At 43.9% G+C, this 17,642-nt stretch overlaps 1 protein-coding gene and 1 long non-coding RNA gene across 2 annotated transcripts in view; one reads left to right on the top strand and one right to left on the bottom strand.

Moving 5' to 3' along the window:
- The window catches only part of CHRDL1 (chordin like 1), a 50,063-nt gene that overhangs the window by 13,817 nt on the left and 18,604 nt on the right, over positions 1 to 17,642 (top strand). The window contains exons 3-7 of the mRNA XM_060270531.2: positions 99 to 211; positions 974 to 1,067; positions 12,093 to 12,238; positions 13,942 to 14,035; positions 15,102 to 15,169. Of these exons, the coding sequence (XP_060126514.1) occupies positions 99 to 211; positions 974 to 1,067; positions 12,093 to 12,238; positions 13,942 to 14,035; positions 15,102 to 15,169 (515 nt within the window). The remainder of the gene's footprint in view (positions 1 to 98; positions 212 to 973; positions 1,068 to 12,092; positions 12,239 to 13,941; positions 14,036 to 15,101; positions 15,170 to 17,642) is intronic.
- The window catches only part of LOC118084301 (uncharacterized), a 41,760-nt gene continuing 39,258 nt past the window's right edge, over positions 15,141 to 17,642 (bottom strand). The window contains exon 3 of the long non-coding RNA XR_004692471.3: positions 15,141 to 15,444. This is a non-coding gene — a long non-coding RNA (uncharacterized LOC118084301). The remainder of the gene's footprint in view (positions 15,445 to 17,642) is intronic.

Genomic DNA, 17,642 nt, shown 5'->3' with positions numbered 1-17,642 from the left:
CCAATGGTCTGACTTGGTATACAGCAGCTTCCTACGTTCCTAAAATGATGGTTACCCCCTTGCTCACCCTTCACAGCTTGGCCTCTTCTCTTTTGCAGACTCAGAGACTTACTGTGTGTTCCAAGATAAAAAGTATCGCGTAGGTGAAAGGTGGCATCCATACCTAGAGCCCTATGGGATTGTCTACTGTGTTAACTGTCTCTGCTCAGAGGTACGTTCCTTGAAGCTAATTCTATTGCTTTTCAGCGCTGACAGTCAGATGGTGACCATTGTGCACAAGAGAGGAATGCCCTTTGTTATGATGGGCAAGCTATATATCACAGGGATTGCTATAAACCTGATTTTTACAATTTAGTTAGTGATCCAACTAAAAGATGTCATTCAGTTTTGCCTTTTGAAGTGAACTAACCTGATTTCTACTGCCCTGGCTAATATGTAGAGAGGGGTACAGTTATCGTTTGGGTTTTGCATGCCTTGGCTCAATCCTTGATTCAACAATGCGGCAAAATGCATGTTAAAATTTGTGTTTGGGGACTGTAGATTTAGAAGTGTCTATGAGAAAATACATTCAAATATGCATTTTTAAATAAAAAAAATCATAGATTAATGCAGAATGGAATGGACATGGTGAATGGGTACATCAATCCATCCCTGCTCCTAAGGGTATCTCAAATTGAACCCCAATTATTTTGCCCCATAGAATTCAATGGAAGTTATTGAGGATCATGACGACCAATGTCTGTATAAACTCCACCCATTAATTTGCATAACTCTACATTGGGCTCAATTTCTTGCTCACCATAGTGGAATTTTACATGAACTTGCCTGAAGTTAGGAAGGATATCTTGCTTAGTTTATTAATCTCCATCCATAAAACGGGAAATCTATTGCAAGGCCGGGATTGGTAAAGCGCTCTACATGTTGAGGGTGCTAAACAGAAATAACCCTTCTTCTCTTCAACTTATTTCTCCAGAATGGGAACGTGTTGTGCAACAGAATAAGGTGCCCGAACTTACATTGCTCCAACCCAGTGCATGTGCCACAGCTCTGCTGCCCACGGTGTCCAGGTAAAGTCTTATTTCCAGTATAACAAATCTCCTTAACTGCACTCGGCTCAGGATGCTGCTGGGGCAGAGCAAACAGACAAATTCCCCATCTAAAAATAACAATGGAATGCTTTCATGCAGCAAACGCTGTTATACACTCCATTTATGACAAGAGAGGCCCATATTCTCAGGAGATGCCTGGCTGAGGGAGCCTGGAGGGGAGCCTGGCCCTCCCCACAAGCCGTCAGTACCATGTCTATATGGCCTCTGCTCATTTTATCAGAGCAAGCTGGCTAGATAAATCCCACATCAAATGGTGCTGTTCCTCTGTGCATGCAGAGCACTCAGTTTTTGTTTATCTTGCACTATAATCCACCTTTTAGGAGCTGTTTTGCAGGCACAGTCCTGTTTGTCTTAGGAATTGTATTTCACTAGAATGCAAGAGGAGCCTGACTGCAGGATCAGGCCACCAAAGGCCCATCTAGGCCACATTCATGCAGCATACATTTAAAGCACTTTTATACTGCTTTAAACAGGCATGTCTTCTCCCAGAATCCTGGGAACTGTGGTTTGTCAAGGGTGCTGAGATTTGTTAGGATATCACTATTCCCCCTCACAGAGCTGCAATCCACGGAACTCCCTGTGAAGGGGTATTGGCAGTTAAACCACTCTGAGAACATATATTAAGAAAATGGGGGTGGGGGTGGGTGAAGTCACACCAAGAGGATGTTTGGGTCTGCCATGTTGATTCAAAATGACATCTGGAATCCAAACAACGGTGAAGTTTGCTGCTCCCATTTTGGGAACCCTCATGCCAAGTTTGGCAATTATATCTCGAGAGTTAGCCAAACCTATTCCAAAAAACTTGTGCAAGAATGCCAAAGTCCTATTGTTGGTCCACCATCTTGATTCAAAGTGGCAACCATATATTGACATCTCCCTCATCTTCACCTCAGGGCCCCTTGTGCAGTGGCATAGCTAGCCACTCGGGTGCCAGGGGCAGTGCACATGCCCTGCACACAGGTGCCACTCACAGGGGATGGGGCTAGCTGCCATGGGCGGGGCTAGCCACCCACTGGGCGCGTTGAGCTGGGACAGGGCACACTGTGTGGAGCCTGCAGGGAGTCCGCCTGCTGCCTCCCCCTCAGCTGGAGGGTGGCCAGGAGGATGGCAGTGACTGGGGAGCTCTGCAGGCCATGTGCTGCATGCGTCCCATGTCACATTCTGCGCTGGAGGGAGCCCTGCAGCCCCAGTGCCATCCATGGTGCTCCACGCTCTCCACTCCCCTTCCTTTGCTACTCCCCTTGTGCTGAGTTTTGCGGTGATATTTTGAGAGGCAGTCAAACCTACATCAGAAAACAAGCGAAGTCATGCCAAAGTGACGTTTTGGTCCACCACTGTGACTCAAATTGGTGCTCAGTGTCCATATATTGTTGGATGTTACTGGACTACAACTCCCACCATCTCTGGCAATTTGGCATGCTGGCTAGGACTGATGGGAGTTGCAGGTCAGCAACATCTGGGGAGCCACCCTGCACTGAAGATGTCGTCCTCGGGGGTTGTTAAATTCCTTGTCCCCCAGTCCCAGGGTCCTGCTCTAAATCCTACTGGCAGATTACCGTATATCAAAGGCTGGCCCATGCCCAAATGAGTAGAAAATTGCCGTTGAATGGTTGTCTGGGAGAGGCAGTAACCCTAAATAAAAGCCATATACAACTGGAGCCTTTCTTGCAACGTAACATAGCTTCATAATTAGGCTGGGGAACTGTAAATCAGAGAAGCAGAGAGCTGGTGATGTTTATGGCTATATAAACTGGGTCATACGCTGTGTAATAAACTCCTGCAGACTGTACATTTATTATATGCTCATTGTTAAGAACCACTGTACAATGCAGACAAGGCAAGATCTCTCTTGGATTTGTTGCAAAATTCCCGACATGGCCTAATGTCTGGTAGGCTTGATGCTTGGCCTCTGCTCCTGCCACCGTCTCTCCAGCTCCCTGTTTCCAGTTTTAAAAGGGTATTAGTTACACAGGGTTGCAAAGGAGGTATTTATTCAGCATTCTCCAGAGGGCTACAGGGTTGCTTTGTTGCTGATAGCAGCCAATGTAGAACAGGACAGAACACTGGGACTGAGCAGAGGCTCTTGTACCAGTTTAGTAATTCATGTGGGCAGAATTTCATCTTTATCCACGGAGACCAAAACAGCTGCTCAGGCTGAGCAGAGAGAGGGGCAATTTCATTCAGCTTCCTCCTGCCTGTGGGAAGATCCATGTGACAAGTGCAAGCTCTCCCTAGCTAGGCTGAATAGGTGGGTTCATCTGGAGCAGGGGCGGGAACCGTTTTTGTCACCATGGGCCAGGTGCTTATCAGGATCTCCCTTATGAGTCAAATTTCACAGATGGGCAGGGCCACCCACCTATCAGAATACCTTTTGCTCCCATCAGAGAGAAATCAGGCTTGAATGGGGAAGGAGAAAGAAGCTCCCCCATCCCCTTTAAGCCCAATTTTGTTGCAGTCTTAAAGAAAGAAGGAGACTTTTGAGAACATTTGCGATTCTTCATCCACCCCTTAAGGTCACAACAAAGATCAAGCTTCACATGGATATGTGGGAAATAATAATAATAATAATAATAATAATAATAATAATAATAACAACAACAACAACAACAATAATTTATTTGTATCCCGCCCTCCCCTGCCAAAGCCAGGCTCAGAGCGGCAAACAACAGGTAAAAATAGCACAGTGTACATAAAATCGCACAGTCAATTAATTAAAATACATTCTTGAATCAATTCAGAATCAAATTAATGTCAACCATTGGGTTAGAGTTCTATGAAGACTACAGAAGGAGAGAAGGGGGTCAGACTGTGCCTTGGCCAAAGGCCTGGTGGAACAGCTCCGTCTTGCAGGCCCTGCGGAAAGATGTCAAGTCCCGCAGGGCCCTAGTCTCTTGTGACAGAGCGTTCCACCAGATCGGGGCCATGCCCAAAAAATCCCTGGCTCTGGTTGAGGCCAGTCTAACCTCCCTGTGGCCCAGGATATCCAAGATGTTTTTATCTGAAGACTGTAAGGTCCTCCTTGGGACATACCAGGAGAGGCCGTCCCGTAGGTACGAGGGTCCTAGGCTGTGGCTTTAAAGGTTTAGGGCTTTAAAGGTTAAAACCAGCACCAGGAAAAGGTTTTGGGAGTCTCTCTTTAATATCACAACAAGTTTGAGTTTAAAAGGGAAGGAAGAGACTTCTTTCCTTTTCAGTGTGGAATTTGGAAACCCAATCAGATGAGTGGGCTATTACTACTACTATTACTGTTACTGTTACTATTACTATGATGCTGATGACCTCACCAAGAGCTCCTTGATGGAGCTCCATAGTGTGCCCATTCACTCTCCTGAGTCCAGCACTAAGAAAGTTTGTGATCCTGCTTAGTGCTAAGTTTGGGTGCTCCAAAGTGTTGTATGCACAGGGTCTTGCTTAGAAGGCAAGAGTCGGACATGACTAAACAAGTAAACAACAACAACATCAATTAATTGTCTCATGTAATGTTGGTCACATTATGTTGGTTACAAGCCATTTGGAAACCTTTTGCCTACAGCTTCCCATAAATATCACCACAAATTTGGCACATGCCCATGAATCATTAGCTCTTCATGTATACTGTCACACATGGGATTTATTATTAATACCATTCATACTTTTAGAGACTTGCTATAAGCATTGTAGGTATGTTCAGGCTTTCATTTTTACATCTGAAAATAACTAAGTGTTAGTAATCCAACTAACAAACAAATCTTTAGGATTTTAACATGACTGCTTGACCGTGAAGTAAAACAAATTTCCAACAGGGATAAATAAGACCTGTACACAGTACTCCTTAGCATTGCCACTGGGTCTTCCACCTCCTGCTTTGAACTCCAGTTATATTTGACTGGATACCACCATCTTTGGCCATGTGGGTCAGACCATCTGGCTCCAAGAACTTTTTTTAGCTTGTGCCCCAGACTATATTCAGCCTTCCAGGAACTTTTTATGATTAGCTACATATTTATGCTCACATTCCTGTGAATTTATGGTTTTTCGGGACGTCTCAAGTTCAACCTGTTTTCCTTCTCACTTTTCAGTCCTCCTCCCTTTTATTCTTTTGCTATTCCAGTATGGAAAGAACAAAAAAGCAAGTAAAAGCAGGACAGATAAGACACAATTTTTGATCACCCACATAAGGACAAGGAGAAGTTGAGACTGGATGCCACATTTGGTGTTTTTGTTTTTATTTAACAAAATGTATATACTGCTTGATTGTGGTAAAACTTCTCAGCGGTTTAGAAGAAATATTAAAATCGTCAATAAAATTAGTTAAGAAAAATGGAAAACCTTTAAAGATGATTAAAAAATTAACAGTAAAAAATGATTAAAACCTATCAATACCTATGTGTCGGGATAGACTTGCCTAGACAAAAAAAGTTTCAGCAATCACCGAAAAGCGTAGTTCTAAATCATCCTTACTTTCTCATCTCCTTGACTGGCATTTAATGCCAAACTGGACAAGATATGAGTTGCCCAAATGCAATTAACACACCGAGCCTTGGGTTTAGAGCAGTGTTTCCCAGATGTTTTCAGACTTCAGTTCCCACCATCACTGACCACTGGTCTTGCTAGCTAGGGATGATGGGAGTTGTAGTCCAAAAACAGCTGGAGACCCACATTTGGGAAACACTGTGAGTTCCACTCTTTCTCTGCCTGCCAAAAATTCCCCACATTGAACCTGCTTTTCCATTTCTAAGGCATTGGGGTCCATCAGGGGCTAAGAGCAGCTTCCCTAGGAGTACCCTAAGGTGGGCAGAGTCAGCCCAGAAAGCTTTTCACTGAGAAGGCTGTCACCTGCAGTTCAGTGACTCACCACATGGGGTAGCCACACAGAGATTCTAGCTCCTGGGAAAGGCAGTAAATTAGCAGCATGATTATGATTGTGGCAATGTTTAATGGATTAGTCGCCCTTTGATTGGATTGGCTGGAAAGGTGCCCCTCAAGCTGTTAAGGGCTTTATATACCAGTAATAACACATTGACTTTGGCCAGGTAACAAACTGGCAGCCAGAGCAGCTCTTGGAGCAGAAGTGCAATATGCTGGCAGGGTTTCACTCCTGCTGTCAATCTTTAACAAGTAATTTCAGCCACCTACAAGCAGCTACCTAGTGCATGTGGCTGCTCCTGTCATATGCACTGAAATCAACATGGCAAGATCTGCTGGGAGCAAATTATCGTAACGATGTGCCATTGCTCCAAGGGGGAATTTTTTTTACATATTTCGTGTAAACTTCATGTATTTTCCATTCCATTCGCTCTAAGACTAAAGGGAAATTGAACATAAAATTTGTATATATGCTAAATATATAAATCCCACCCAGAAAGTGACAACACATCATGAAAACCTGTCACTCTCAGGGAATTTGCTGCATTGATTTCAACGTGCGTCGTGGCATCAGGAGTCCCATAAGCCAGCCAGCTGCTCTTAGGGAACAGAAATCACTTCGTAAAACAGAAAAAAGAAGCCAGATAGGCAGCCTTTAGACAACCTTTTCTTTTCTTACATAAACGTGTTCCATGTATATCTTAAAGTATTTATATTAATTTGTCCTTTAAAACCTGCATTGAAATAAGAGGGTACAGACTTTAGCTCCATCTCATGATGAACTGGCCCAATATGGAGGATGCCTTAGGCCCTTCCCTAGACAAGGGCCCCTTTTTACTAGGAACTTTTCACCGCTGGGCACTGACTGAGGCCCACATCCCAACAGGGGCTCCACTGCTGATCTCTGGAGCTTCCTGACCCAACTTACCCTCCTTGTTTTTCCTCTCTGCTCACCTGCCTTCTTGGAGTGGCCAAGCACTGAGAGGAGCAGTGATTGTGTGCTTTGCTTTTAGTTGATGTATGTTTGTCCTTCCAAGCCTCAGCTTAGAAGTCTGTGTGACTGAGAAAAGGAGGTACTTCTTTTAAATAATGCAGGCGGCACCAGGAGCTGCTCTTGTGTGGCTTTAATTGCTTTTTAAATATTGCCGAAGGGAGTGAGACCCTGCAAGCATATTACACCTCCGCCCTGAGAGTGGTGTTGGCTGCCAGGCCAAAGTCAAGGTGTTAATGTTGAAATGTAAAGACCTTAACAGCTTGAGGGAACAAGCTTTTTTTTTTTAAAGGATCACCTTACCCCATGTATGTACGCTTTGATCTATGGAACTGGCACTTTTGCAAGTGCCATATAAAGTTTGCTGCAAGGCAACAATCCTTCAATGTGGCAACACTGATGCTGTGGAACTCCTTGCCTTTGAACATTAGGTACGTGACTTTGCTGTGCTGCTTTTGGTGCAGAGTCTGGGAGCAGCCACTGAGAAGATCCTCTCCCATGTCTCTACCAAGCACATTTGTGAGGGTGACTGAGAGGATGGCCTCCCCTATCCTTAGTTCAAGGTGGAATCTTCCCCATGGAATCTGCTTGGAATCTTCTATCCTCTAGAGCAGGGATGGCCAACTCCCAAGAGTGCAATTAAAAACTGGGGTTCAGGTCAAGGTTGTTGAGCTTCCTTGGGGGGAGATAGTGATCTACCAGTGATCTACTACAGACATCCAGTGATCTACCGGTAGATCACAATCTACTTGTTGGACGTGCTGGGGCTAATCGAAATGGAGGCTTCCTCATGCTCTCCTTGAATGATTTATTTAGACCACTATAAAAAGAAAAACGCAGGAAATTAAATCACATGTGCACCCACAAACATAAAACCATTGAGGAGGGAAAGCTTGAAGAAACCTGAGCATCAGAATTGAAACTTCACCAATAACTTGATACAGTTGGGTTGGCCATGTCCCGCACGCTGGTTTAATCACTCCAAGCGGTGGGTGATCTTGCGTGTGCTACTGGCTGGCTGTGTTAAAGGACAAGTTGCTGGAATAGATTGGCTTTTGCAAGCTTAACGGAGCCCTTGAAGTTGCTTTCAAAAAGCATTGGGTAGCATAATGTGTTTGACACCTGCGCCTTAAGGCTGCACATATGGAGGCAGTTAGCATCCACATTTGCTGTTGCTTGGTGCTGGATCGCTTCCCAATCCTGTCTCATTGCTCTCAGCCACTGCTGAAAAAGTAACCCAGTGAGTTGACTCTAGAAAGCAAATCTTGGGCTCTCACCCAAATCACTTTGTATTTTATTTAAATATTAAATTACAGCATGCTGGAGGATTTGAGGCTGGAACTGCTGGGGTTCGATTTATCGGCAGATGGATTCCCCATTTGCTTCAAAGCACGTTTAAATCCTTGGAAAGTTTCCCATCGGCTTTGAAAATAACATTGCTCAGTAGCTCTGATGTTAATTAGTAAAAAAACAAACTCTCCTTTTAGAAAAAAAAATCAGGAGTATTTTTTTTTTTCGATCAGGGAGTTTATGCTCCTGGTTTGAATATCATTTCTTCTTTCAGTGTTTAAACCTTTTGCTATTTTGACTATTGTCATTTAGAAATTTAAAAAGATTAGCCAGGCAAATACAATTTTTCTAGCATCAGGTTCCTTCCATTTCCCTGTTACCTCTTCGGAAAGGATATATATTGCATTTATCAACCAGGATTGAAGAAAATAAAAGTTAGAGTAAATTTTGAGCAAGTCTATTCCCTGCGTAAGTCAGAGCATCAACCAAACCCACATACGTCCAACACTCATAATACATTTACTGTATGAAGATTTGTCCTCATGGTGGTATTATGGTGGTATATAGGTGTTCCTGTTTTCAAAAATGTTTGCAGTGGAAAGGTTTTGGGACAGTCATGCTGCTTTCTTTCTAAGTGGTGCACGTCCTGCAGTTTTCCTGAAATGCTGTAACTTTTCATAGCACAAACGTTCTGATTTATTTATTTTTCTCACTTTTGTTGCGCTATACAGTGGTAACTCGGGTTAAGAACTTAATTCGTTCTGGAGGTCCATTCTTAACCTGAAACCATTCTTAACCTGAGGTACCACTTCAGCTAATGGGGCCTCCTGCTCTCGCTGCACCACCGCTGCGCGATTTCTGTTCTCATCCTGATGCAAAGTTCTTAACCTGAGGTATTATTTCTGTGTTAGTCTGTAACCTGAAGCATCTGTAACCTGAAGCATCTGTAACCCGAGGTACCAATGTAGTTCAAGAGTCCCTGTCCTGTTAGCCGTAATACAATAACACTGGGGAAGCATTGCTAATAAAGCAGAACTGTGTGCATGATCCTGTATAAATCCACAACTAATGCACTATAATTGTGCCAAATACGTTGCAGAATTACATCTGCAAAAAAAAAACACCTCACCGGTCCAGCAGGTGAGAACTCTACACCTGAGTTGTACTTGCTCCTGTTTGCCCTTGCCTGAATGCCATTTTAGCTTTAGAATATCTTAAGAGAGGTGTCTCCTGAACCCCATATCTATTTTCACACTGTGGACCATTTTTGTATTTCATAGTTGAGCTCTATATAACCCCTTTACATGTACTGAGTGGCACAATTCCTGCTTTTGGACTGGGTCTCAAAGTGCTGAATATTTTAATATTTCGGGCATGGGATGTGTGGCAGTAAAAATGCACCAGGGACATATAGATAACAAAAGGAGCCAACTAGGATTTAGGGGATCATATAGGCATGTGAGACTGTAAGTTGTTTGGATTTTGTGTACAACACAGAGGTCCTGGCATTTACTTTTCCTGTTACTTCAGAAGGTGGTTCAAAGGCTTTGAGGTGCCCGCATGACAAAGTAAATGGTTCACAGAGCCCTCCAAATGTCACTGTTTAGCTCATATGCCTAAAACCTGTAACCTCTTGCTCCTTTGGTTAAGTGCCCAGCTTAACAAATGAAGAAGAAGAAGAAGGGGGGGAACAACCCAAAAACCTCATGCATTCCTCAGTAGCACAATAATTATGGAGAGTTTCTTTTTACATGATTTTATGCCACTGATGTAAAAGAACTGCAGTCACCCGTGAATTCTGGAGGTCAAGGAAACCCAATTGGGGGGGGGGGTCTTTTTGCACTGGGCCTGCAAACCCAATGAATTCCTTGCATGCCAACATTATTTCAGTTCTAACAAACAAACACTTTGTTCTTAGTGCTACATAAAGCTTTTATTTCAAATGGCTGTGCATGAAAGCAAACGTATAATATTTCCAGTGTGTAGGGGAGGCTAACTAATCCTATGCCCTAGAAGTACATCGAGCAGAAATTTGGAATCATAGAAAGATGCCGTATACTGATTCAGACCATGGGCTAATCCAACTCAGTCTTGTCTACACTGATTGGCAGAAGTTCTCCAGGATTTCAGGTTGGGAACATTCCCAGCCATACCTGGAGATGCTGAGATTGAGCATGAACTAACACAGAGATTGAGCATGAACTAGCAAGGAATAAGTGGCTGCTTGAGGTTATTAAAACCAGAATTCTGTTCTGTGAAGTCCTCAGAGACACAAACTCAAATGAACAACTAGCCTTGTATTGCCTGTTGTGACACACAGTGGTTTTAGGACAGAGATAGCCAAAATGGTGCCCTCCAGATGTAATAGACTACAGCTGCCGTTAGCTCCAGACATCATGAACAATGATGATGGGAGCTTTCATCTGCCAACTTCTGGAGAGTACCACTTTGGCTGGCCTTTAACAAGGGTCTCAATAGAGGGTCTTTCATTGCCATGCTAGCTAAGATCTGTTAATGAAGCCAGCCTAGTGCATTTCAACTACAGCGCCCTTCAACATCAGCCAGCGGGGCCAATGGACGGCATGATAGCTCATGGTTGTGGGTTCAAGCCCCATGCTGGGTGAAAGATTCCTGCATTGCAGGGAGTTGGACTAGATGGTCCTCATGGTCCCTTCCAACTCTTTGATTCTAAGAATTCTGTGATTCACTTCATTAATTTAATGTGCTTATATGCTCCTTTTTGTCACAAGTGATCTCAAAAATGCAGTTTACATTTTTTTAAAAAAAAATCATATTGCAAACCACAGAACACAGCTGAGAGGGGAGCAAAATATAATCAACTAGTTATGAAGTCCATTAAATTAACGGGTGCTAGAACAGACCTGTTGCTCTAGCAACCTCGGGGACATGTGCAGAGCTGACATTGCTCGCCCGCCGCCACTTGTAACGGCCGCTGCCGCTTAGAAGTAAGTCCACGCGAGAAGTAAATGACCTCGCGAGTGCGCCTGTGTGGAGACAGAGCTCGCGAGCACGGGGCTATCTCGCACGTCCTCTGGATTCTCTCGCGAGAGCTGCTCCAAACGCTGAGAGGCTGAGCTCCCTTACACGCCGGCCAACACGCTCCGTCTCTGCGCTCCAAGTCCCAACGGCTGTCCATGGGGCACATGCGCAGTAGCGCAATCCCACGGACACAGGGACTGGACGCAGAGACACTTGCACTTTATTATATAGGATTTCAATAGCCGAACCACAAAATTAACACTACAAAACAAAACCAATTCAAGGCTCTAAACCATAGTTCCCAAAAGCTAGAAAGAGCAAGCAAACTTCCATTGTGAACATTGAAGTCCCAACAGACTTGTGACTATCCATGATTCCAGGAGAGTGTTCCAGAGCTGGGGCACCAGTACTATATTAGACCCATCTGGTTTTTCCGCTTCTCCATATGCCTGACATGATGGGAGCTTAAGTCCAAAAATGTCTGGAGGACACCATGGTGGTACCACTGATTTAGCTGGTGGTGCTCTTCCTGGTGTTGCACTTCCTGATTGCTCAGGGAACCCTGGTTTGATCCCTGGTGCTGGCCATTGTGAGAACTGAGTGATGGACTAGGTGGGCCTTGGCGTGATGCAGCAGAGTTCTTCTGATGTTCTTAATGAAGGTGAGGCAACAGATCTAAGAGATAAGGCAGTCTCTCATTGGGGGATTAATCTGCCATTACTACCCTGTTGGGGTAGACAGAGCGCAAGCAGAATGTTCCCTCTGTGAGTTGGGGAGCCCTTCTACCTGCCACACCAGAGGAGACACATGAGATAACTTTGTTTTGTAAATTGCTTCTTCTTTCTGCACTCTTGCAGATGATTCACTTTTTTCTGCTGGCAGTAAGATAACCCGGAAGTCCTGTGAGTACAATGGTACAACCTACTACCACGGGGAGATGTTTGTGGCAGAGGGGCTCTTCCAGAACAGACAAGCCAACCAGTGTGCCCAATGCAGCTGTTCCGTAAGTCACGTGATTGTGTTAAACCAGTGTTGTGGCCGCATTCCCTTCTGAGCAACTTTCCAAGGGCTTTGTGCCAATGGTGGGCAGGGCCAGAGGCAAATGCAAGCCAAGGAATGTTAATTTTAACTTTGTACAGTAGGCTAGTTTCCACATCCACACTCATCTCCATCCAGACAAGCAAGAAGGATTATCAGAGTTCAAGGACGCATTCCAACCAGGCAAAAATACTCAGGGTACAAAGTTGAACCAGGAGAAGGTGTGTGGTCTGGGGAGAATTATTTTTGAGTGTGTGGAATATTTTATTAGTTTTATAATAGAATGACATCAATCAACTTCAGCAAAAACCTACAGAGCATTACATTCACACTTCAGTCACATCTGAGCACATAACACCAATCCTGGCTTGACTGCACCAGCTACCAATTAGTCTCTGGCCCCACTTCAAAATGCTGGTTTTGACCTATAAAGTCTTATGTAGCTCAGGTCCTTAATAACTACCTCAATGACCTTCCCTCCCCATGTGACCCAACCTAGCCCCTGCAATTTGTCATCTGAGGCCTTTTCCTGTAGCTCCTGCTACAGGAGGTCTGGGTGGTGGCAATATGAGAACCAGGCCTTCTCAGTGCTGCCTGCACACTTGAAGAATACTTTGCTGAGGGAAACTCACCTGGCACCATTGTTGCATATATCCAAACCAAAGGCAAAATCATTCCTCTTTAATCAGGCCTTTGGCTTTTAAATATCTATGGCCTTTTTTTGTGGGTGGGATGTTTTAATGTAGGAGGGTTTTTTAAATGCTGGTTTCCATGTGTGCATTTGTTTTTTGCTTAAAATGTTGCAAGTCACTTTGAGTTGCTGTGGCAAATAAGTGACTAATAAATTTATTGATGTTATTAATAATAGAAGGGAAATGGAGCAGGGACACTGTCAAGTAACTGAATCAGTGAATGCATTGCCAAGGCTTCAACTATCTATGACACAGCTTCTCCAGTTGGGTGAGGAGAGTAATATATATCCTTTGTAAGTCACTTGGACCTCTGGTATTGAACCAGTTAGATTCTTTGCTCCATTCTCTATTTTAAAAGATTAGTTATCCAACATGGAACATTTCTCAGAAACAGTTATGAGGTGGGCTGCAGAACCTGTGATGGAGCAGGTGTTGCTACACTACAAGCCCCGTCATCCCAGACTGTTCACCATGCTAGCTGGGGTTGATGGAGGTTGGTAGTCCAACAACATCTGGAAGGCCATATGCCCCCCATCCCTGCTTTAAGGAATTTATAATCTTCAAAGGAACTCCAGTGCCCCCCCCCAAAAAAATACCTTTCGAAAGCCACAAGAATAAGCCAACTGGGCAGTTCCAGCCTGTCACACATTTCATAGTGCTGAAGGGAATAGGTAGGATGCACCTCTTGTTGCTACTGAGATTCTCAGTCCTCCTCTACATCTGATTATTTGAGAGGTCAGTGACATGAGAGTGTTATGAGGATTCCAGAGCTTTGATATGTATAGAGAGAGACAGCAGCTCATCATTTTAAGCTTCGTTGCAATTAAATAACGCTTCATAAAAGGTAAAGAATGTACATGGGATTGTTTTGCTGTTATGGCAACCATCTGCCATTTGAATCTGTGCGCCTGCATCACGCACTAACTAGCCCTACCTTTGTCTTTGTGTGTGTGTGTGTGTGTGTGTTTAATGGCAGGAAGGAAATGTATACTGTGGCTTGAAGACCTGTCCCAAATTAACTTGCACCTCTCCAATGTCCACACCAGAATCATGCTGCCCAGTTTGCAGAGGTAAAATATAAAATATATATGTATGCAATTTCTTACATTCCAAGCCCAACCTGCCCATCTCTTGAGAGAGCTCGACAATTAAGCATGTTATTCAGGCAGGTGGAATGTCACTGTTTTCTTCAGATACTGAATTCATCAGCATGACTACTATAGCTGGAGGAGCCTTATCAGCAACTTTCCCTTAGGTAGAAGGAAACTTAGGAACATAAGTATAAGGAAGATACCTTATATTGAGTCAAACCACTGGTCCATTGACCTCAGTTCTGTCGGCACTGACAGCAGCCAGCCAGAGTTTCAGACACGGGTCTGTTTCGCAACCCTACCTGAAGATGTTGAGAAAGCTCTAAGCACTGAGCTATGATCCTTCCCCTAAAGTTACTTTTACACAGGAACCTGCCTTGCCAAGAAGCCAGACCATTGGTCCACCTAGCTAAGTAGTGTCATAGCATTAGATACCTGTAGAGTTGGAAGGGATCCCAAGGGTCATCTAGCCCAACCCCCTGCAATGCAGAAATCACAATACTTAGTTGTCAACACAGAGTTTCCTAGGAAGAGGAATTGATTGGCAAAACAACTTTGGGACTTGTAGCTCTGTGATGGGAACAGGGGTCTCCCAACAACTCTCAGCACCCTTAACAAAGGACAGCTCCCAGAACTTTAGGGGAAGCCATGACTGTTTCAAGTGTCATGGGAGTGGTTTGGTTTGTGTGCCTTGAAATCCGCAAGCACTTCTAGCCACCAGTACTAGATGCAGAAGTGTGTGGCACAAGTCCTGATATTGAGCCTGAGCCTGGAAACCATGAAGACCTGGAGCCCAAGACCCCAGAAACATGCCAAAAGTCAATTATCTTATTCAAGAGTGAGGCTGAGGCTGTTTCAGAATTTAGGACAGTTCTGTTTCCAGTTTAGTTAAACAGCAGAAAGCTCCATAGAGATGTCCTCAGGCTATCATTGGAATATAACTCCTCCACGTTGATATCTTCACTTTCATTACACGCAGGGACATCAGGGTGGGGAATCACAAATGGCCCCAGTAATTCTTGACATCATTGTCTCTTGACTACAGGAGACAGGGAGTCTTCGTGGGACAACCCAGATGGTGACATCTTTCGGCAACCAGCCAACAGAGAAGCTGTAAGTGAAGTTCATGATCTCATCAAAAGAAACAGAACTCTCCCACTGAGTTGTGCACACACCCAAGGCAAACATGGCTGTTGTGTGTTTTGTTCATTTCACACCCATCCTGTTTCAAAAGGGGAATTTCTGGCAGATGTTTTCATAGTAGTGAGACTTATCTTTGTGATTGAGACATCTTCTGGGAGTTGAATAGTTGACTAAATTGATAGAAAACTTAAAGCTAGTTTTGAAGTTCACTGGCTTGAAACTGGAAGAGGCCTGGCTTTCTTTTCCTGGAAAAAAGACAAAGAAAATCTATCAAAAGTTTTTAGCCCATAAATAGTTGAAATGCAATCAAGGGCATGAGTATATCTCATGTATCTGGGGAGGAGGGAAGGGGAGAAAACATCTTTTGTTTAAGAAAAAAAAATAGCAGTGAAGGAAACATAAACAGTTGTTTATTTTCTGTGGTTGGAGTATACTGAATTGCCAATCAGAACAGCGCCTGTATCCATTTCTGTGGCCACTGAATCAGCAAGCGTTTGGGAGACTTTTGGGGTGGAATGCAGTGGTAGAGTGATAAATTTCAAAGGTCAAAAGCAGAAAGTGGAACAGACAGCCTCAGAAGGTGGCGGGTTCTCCTTTGTCAGAGGCTATTAAACAGAAACTGGATGGCCACCAATCTGTGATGTGGTAGCAGCTGATTTTCTGCTTTGGCAGAAATACGGGGGTGGGGGCTAGGTGGCATTCCAAGTCCCTTCTGACTTCATGACTCTGTGTCCAGTTGGGGACAGGCCAATCTTAGGATCTTACAGGAAGTGGTTCTTCAGGATTTTGGAATAAGAACCTTCCTAGCCTTACCTGGGAACACCAGGGATTGAACTTGGAACCTTCTGCATGCAAAACAGATGTTCTGCTAATGAGCTGTTGCTGTTCCCCTTCCTGTGTTGGCCTTCTTGCTGAGATGGAGGTAGCAGAACTCCCCAACAGCTCTTTGACCTCTGGCTAGTGATGATAAAGAATGCCTCCCCAACCACAGCCGCAAGGCTACAGAAGTTTGGAGCAAAGTCCTTGCTCGGAGGGTGTATATCCAACTCATTCTGAGGAACTAAACCTGGGTCTGCAGTGATTTTGGTGTCTGTATTATGAAACCAAACTGTCAGATATTCAGTCCAGCAGAACTGATTGTTACAACAGAGTAATTTGAAATGAAAGCTCAGTATTTTGAAATGTGAGGAGCAAAACCTAACAAAAACAAACAAATGCCTCTCTGTGCGTGTGGGGGGGGGATGAATGTTTTTGTTGCCCAAAATAATGGCTGTAATCCAAAACAGATTTAGCCAAACCTAAATCCACTAGAATCAATGGACTCAAGTGCCCTCAACTCTGCAAGAAATTGAAAGGAACCCCAAATTACTAGCTAATCTGACAAGGGGAAGAATCTGAGAACCCCAAGTGTTAGAGCAAATAATTGATCCCTACCCTGGGCTCTTCTTTGTCTTTTAAAAAATGCTCATACCATCTCCCAGCTGCCACCACCTCCGCCCAACAACACCAACAAAGTTAAAACAGTTTCCAGGACATTACTGAGTAAGAAATGACCACCATTTTAAACACAAAAAAAACATAGAAGATTCTTCATTGGCTATTTACGTTGGCCACCAGTGCTGCATCACCAAAGAAAGTCCACCATAAACCCTATGGGGACTTACCAGACAACACTTTATTGAGAGCTCCTGTTACTCCAGAGTCATCCCTATGTGATATTAAGACCTTTAGCAAAATGCATCTGTGAAGTATCTATGACAACTTTGGGCAAAATCAGCATAGGCTGAGATTTAGGTGTGTTAGACTCCATCCATAGGAAAGCACTTATGAAAGTAGCTTGTGGGGTGCTAGCCTATGCATATGGTAGCGTTGCCTGGGGATAAATGGGGCACTGGGGCAGGCAGCTGCATTATTCTTCCCTGAAAAGCTTCCCAACATCCCCAAAAGTGGATTATGGTTGAAGTCCAAGAGAAGAAGAGGTTGTACCTTACTCTGTACTAAAGGTATTGGTGCATGGGTGGGAAACCTGTGGCCCTCCAGGTATAGCTGTTGTTAGTGCTTATTTATCTCACAAGATTTATATGCCACTTGATTGCAATAAAACTTCAAAGCGGTTTGCAAAAAGAATGTATTAAGAAAACCATGTGTAAAAAAATAAATAAAAGTTAAAAACAACTGTTTAAAACATTCAAAACATAATTAAAATCTGCAATAAGCTAAAAACCAGATTAAAACATGCATCAGTCTTCTACAGGGAAATAGGCAGAAGGGCTTCTCAGTAGTGGCACACTCTCTGTGAAATGCCCTCCCTTCAGATGTCAAAGAGATAGAGGATTACACAACTTTTAGAAGACATCTGAAGGCAGCCCTGTATTGGGAAGTTTTTAAGGCTTGGTGTTTTTAGATATGCTGTAAGCCACCCAGAGTGGCTGGGGAAACCCAG

This window comes from Zootoca vivipara, chromosome Z2 (assembly GCF_965207765.1).
Source record: "Zootoca vivipara chromosome Z2, rZooViv2.hap1.1, whole genome shotgun sequence".
NCBI lineage: Eukaryota > Metazoa > Chordata > Lepidosauria > Squamata > Lacertidae > Zootoca > Zootoca vivipara.
Note: the sequence above shows the minus strand (reverse complement) of the source record. Positions and strands in the feature narration are given on the sequence as shown.